This window comes from Buceros rhinoceros, unplaced genomic scaffold (genome assembly GCF_000710305.1).
Source record: "Buceros rhinoceros silvestris isolate BGI_N320 unplaced genomic scaffold, ASM71030v1 scaffold23085, whole genome shotgun sequence".
Lineage (NCBI taxonomy): Eukaryota > Metazoa > Chordata > Aves > Bucerotiformes > Bucerotidae > Buceros > Buceros rhinoceros.
The window spans coordinates 5,882-7,297 of NW_010411483.1; the positions used below are offsets into that span (position 1 = coordinate 5,882).

The window sequence follows — 1,416 nt, forward strand, 5'->3', positions numbered from 1 at the left end:
AAAGCGTGGGGTGGTTTGGGGAGCCCGTCTGCTCTGAGTCCACCCTTATCTCCTGGAAACTCAGTCCTGGGGCATAGCTGAATGGCTGCTGCTGGGAATGGCTTTTGGTGGGGATCGAGACACTGTCCATCGGGTGGTAACCGCTGGCGGCCTCCTCTTCCTCCGGGGGGGCACTGGGTACCACTGCGGATGGTATGTGCTGGACGGAGCGGGAGGGGCTCAGAGGCACCCTGTTCACCGCAATGTTACCGATATAAATGGGGAGAGTGACCGAAACATCCGGTGACTTGAGGGAAACCTGGAAGAGAAGGAAAACCAGCAGCATCCATCATTACGCGCTGCACTGGGAAGGTTCACCTGGTGCGAGGGCCACCCGCACCACACAGTGATGGAGCTCAGCGGTTAAGCTGAACCCAGAAGGGAGCAGAGAGGCTGCAGCACGGCCCCCTGCAGCTCCCCAGGAGCACGGAAGTACTCACTTGGATGTAGTAGTCGATATGGATGAGGCTACAGCCCTGCAGAATGGACTGGGGCAGCGCCGGGACGAGGATCTGCTCTTTCCATTCGGCATGTTTCCAGGCTTTCACTCCTGAGCCTTCCACCTCCGCGATGGTCCTCAGATCGTAAATCCAGCGCTTGGATTTATAAGCCACTTTCTGTACAGACAGGAGAAAACACAGCTAGCAGGAGGGCTGCAGGTGGGCTTCTGTCTCCCACAAACCTGCGTCAGGACACAAAACCACCCAACTGCCTTGTCAGCTAACCACGAGCATGAACCTAACGTGCAGATTACAGAGCAGAAATACCCATCATTATGTGACAGACCGAGCTGGTATAAGCAAGACAAGTTCTACCACCTCTTTCCCCAAGAATGTAAGGAGAAACAGAGCGAGCCAGAGGTCTGGACTCCTCACTGCCACCTCCCAGCCACACGCAGCACAGAGGTGCACACTGCTGAGAACTACCCCAGTTTCATAGAGGCCTCAGGGAGGAGGAGAACCAGCACAAGCCAAAGAATCACCCTTTCAGACGCTCACCTGGAGCAGACTGGCCACCACAGCTCCGGTGTCCCGGCCTGATTTGTTCTCTATCTCCGTGCGGAGCTGGATCGCTTGCCCCACAATGTACCCTTTCAGATCCGAGGTGGCGGTCAAGATAACGTTGCCACTTTTCACAAGCTTGTAGTTGAACTTCTTGGTGATCGACATAGTGTTGGGCTGCTGCAGGACAGCAGAGAGACAGAGATGTTGGCTCGAGAGAGTCAGAGAGTCTCGAGGAAAACACTTTGACGCAAAACAAGCAAGCAGAAATACTTAGTCTAAGAGGACGCAAAGAACCAGCAGCACAGCCCTGCCCCAGACAACAGGTCTCACTGCTCCATCCCCCCAGTTTGGCTGTCCTGTCAGACGATCTTAC

General features: G+C 55.3%; 1 protein-coding gene across 1 annotated transcript in view; it reads right to left on the minus strand.

Moving 5' to 3' along the window:
• The window catches only part of ARRDC1 (arrestin domain containing 1), a gene marked incomplete at its 5' end in the record, with an annotated part of 17,051 nt that overhangs the window by 1,226 nt on the left and 14,409 nt on the right, over nucleotides 1-1,416 (minus strand). The window contains 3 exons of the mRNA XM_010136042.1: nucleotides 7-298; nucleotides 480-656; nucleotides 1,038-1,220. Coding sequence (XP_010134344.1) covers nucleotides 7-298; nucleotides 480-656; nucleotides 1,038-1,220 — 652 coding nt within the window. The remainder of the gene's footprint in view (nucleotides 1-6; nucleotides 299-479; nucleotides 657-1,037; nucleotides 1,221-1,416) is intronic.